At 50.1% G+C, this 2,800-nt stretch overlaps 1 protein-coding gene across 1 annotated transcript in view; it reads right to left on the bottom strand.

The window, feature by feature from the left end:
• The window catches only part of RPLP0 (ribosomal protein, large, P0), a 5,269-nt gene extending 4,335 nt beyond the window's left edge, over positions 1-934 (bottom strand). The window contains exon 1 of the mRNA XM_009330874.1: positions 788-934. Within this exon, the coding sequence (XP_009329149.1) occupies positions 788-934 (147 nt within the window). The remainder of the gene's footprint in view (positions 1-787) is intronic.
• Between the last annotated feature and the right edge of the window lie 1,866 nt (positions 935-2,800).

The raw sequence follows: 2,800 nt of genomic DNA, 5'->3' as shown, positions 1-2,800 counted from the left end.
ATCAAACAACAGGCATTTCGGACATCCACAGTGGCGGCAGTCATCATTTGGCAGAGTAGCAGCCGTGTAGCACCCCAGCACGTCAGAAATGAGATAAATCCAGGACACGCTCAACATCTTGCTCAGGCGGTTAAGTGTTTAACGATCTCCGTTAAGCACTAACGACAGATGAGCCTCCCCTTGGGTGCTGCGCACCACCAGCGCCCCTCCGCAGCACCCTGCACCCAGGGCTTTCCCCACGCGCCAGAAGCGTCACTTAGGCAAGCCTCAACTAACAGTGAGGTAGGTCAAAGACTCCCCGGACAGGGAAACTGAGGCACACGATTACACAGTTTGCAGGTGTCACACAACAAGTGGTAGTGCCAGAAACATCTTCTCACCCCTCCCCGGCACTCCTGACACAACAGCTTTTCGTCCTCTTAGTGGGGCCAAATGAAGTTGACCTTTTTAGCGAGATAAACACGCACAGCTTAGAAATGTCCATTTTAAGTCTAATCAATCTCAAAGATGAAAAGACAAATGCGTTCAGGTTTCTTGCCTCGCAAACTCTCCAAGAGCTGCGCTCAGCCCAGCTGACGCAGCTTTAGCTCTAGTGCTTCCGCAGCTCCCTTCGGCCTCACAGCCACAAACCGAGGTCCATTTGTATGGGAAAACTGGTGAAAAAACAGTTTCGGCGACCGCAGGGCAGCGAAGCACCGTGGCAAGGCTAGGCAGGACAGCAACCTGCATATTCCAACCTAAGCTCGGGCTGGTTTCCGACACGGTTGCCCCTGGACCCCTAACGCACCTGCCGCGCTGAAAAGCGCAACCAGATGCCAATGGTGACAGCGCTGTAGCGCTCTGGAGAAGCGATTCCAAACAGCGCTCCCTGGGCTGCTCCGGCTGTTACCACAGAACACCATCGGGTATTTCGACATAGCGTTTCACCCTCCATAGCACCCTCCAGCCAGAGACCTAAAAGTCCTTTAGCAAACGTGAACTAAGCCTCACAATAACCTCACAAATCCAGGCTAAACTGCCCCCATTTTACAGATGGGGAAACTGAGGCACAGTAAGGTTTAGTGACTGGCCCAAAGTTACACAGCTGGTCAGGAACAGAGTCTGTCTCTCCCAGTTTCTCCTCCTTAGTCACAAGACCTTTCTTCCACAGGAGAAAAGGAACCCCTTCCCCAATTAGCCCTGCTCTGGTTTCAGGTGGCTGAAGAGGAGAAACTGAGGGTGAAGGTCTGAGCTCTTCCCCCCCCCGCAGCATCATATTAAGACTCACTAGAACATCCTGGAAGCTGGGCTTTGGGAGAACGGCAGGTGATTCAAATACAGCAGTTTACAGGTTACAATAAAACCCAAAACACACTTTTAGGTGACCCAGAGGAAGGGGGGGGGAAGCTATTCACAGTTCACCTGCCTGTGCTAGGGGGGAAAAAAAATACACAAGTCACATTCCCTTCCCCATAGATTCCAGCCCCTCCCAACCCGCAATAAAAAGAAAATATTGAATGTTAGTTAGGCTTAACAAAGCGTTGAGGTTACAGATGCAGTAAACCAGCACAACTGGCATACTGCCTAGAACAGCACAGCTTGATATAAAAGTTGCTTTCTTAAAATCACTTCAAAACCAATTTCTGTATAAGAGGATTAAAAGTAAATTAGATATGAATTCAAAATCAGTGTAGAAATCTACAGTTCTTATCAAAGACAGGATACAGTATTCACTTTGATAGTAAAACTCCAAGTGTGTCACACACACCTGACCCAAGGGACTTGTTATACCAGTAACAGTCAATATAAAAGGTTATTGCTCTAGCATCTCTCAGTAGAACATGTTTAACGAGCACAGAAAAGGGAAATACCAAGGGGCTGACAGGTCTCATCAGCAAAGAGAGGAAGAAGAAAGGATATAAAGTTTGGATCTTTTTTTTTTCCTGGCTTCTTAAACCCCTCCACTTCTCCCCGCTCTTGTGACAGTTTCAGGCCCCAATAGATGGGAGAGTTTCAGGCCAGATAAACACACACGCGCCACACTCGCTCATGACAGGGATGGGTGAAAAAGGCTGTGCTCTAACCTCTCTGCACCTGCTTTTAAAGAAGGGACAGTGCCTCTTCCTCTCTCCCGGGAGCAGCAGGCAGGGGGAGCGGATGCCCTGAGCAGGCCTTGGGTGCTGACGGAGGTGCCTGGCATAGGATGTCACCCACAGGAGCACACGTCAGTGCTGAGGGATGGTTGGGGCTTACTCCACCTCCTGCTCCAGTGTGTTGAGAAAAGGCCAGGGAATAACAAACTAGGAAAAAAAAACACCACACCCCACACAGTAACACCTTGATTCCTCTTAAAAAAAAAAAAAAAATTAAGTGGTATCATCTCCTTACAGTGTAATGGAACTGGAGAGACCCTTGCAGGGTCTTGGCTGCCTGCGCTGACGCTCTGGTCTCAGTAAGTCACACACACCACGTGGCTCTAGTGAGCGGAGCCAGGGTGGCACTGAGATCACAGGGTGCCCTCGCTGTGCTATTGCTCAGGCTGCAGGCGTGCAGACAAAAGGCTGAGAAAGGAGGTGTCAAAGCAGAGGGCTGCGTTGTCTGCAAGTGTCACGATTTGCTCAGAGAGCTGATGCAGGCTGAAACGTACTGGCAAAGACTCCTTCTGCCAGGAGGGGGCTGGGTAACATCTCCCTGTTGGAGCCCTGGAGCTAAGCTCAGCTGTCAGTCACACAAAGAGACATGCACACCGTAATGAGGGGACTCGGCCTCTCTCTACTGAGACACAGCAAGGGCATTTCCAGTTTAAGGGTCCATCTCATCT

Source organism: Pygoscelis adeliae, unplaced genomic scaffold, assembly GCF_000699105.1.
Source record: "Pygoscelis adeliae isolate BGI_AS28 unplaced genomic scaffold, ASM69910v1 Scaffold358, whole genome shotgun sequence".
NCBI lineage: Eukaryota > Metazoa > Chordata > Aves > Sphenisciformes > Spheniscidae > Pygoscelis > Pygoscelis adeliae.
This window is presented reverse-complemented; position numbering and strand designations above follow the sequence as displayed.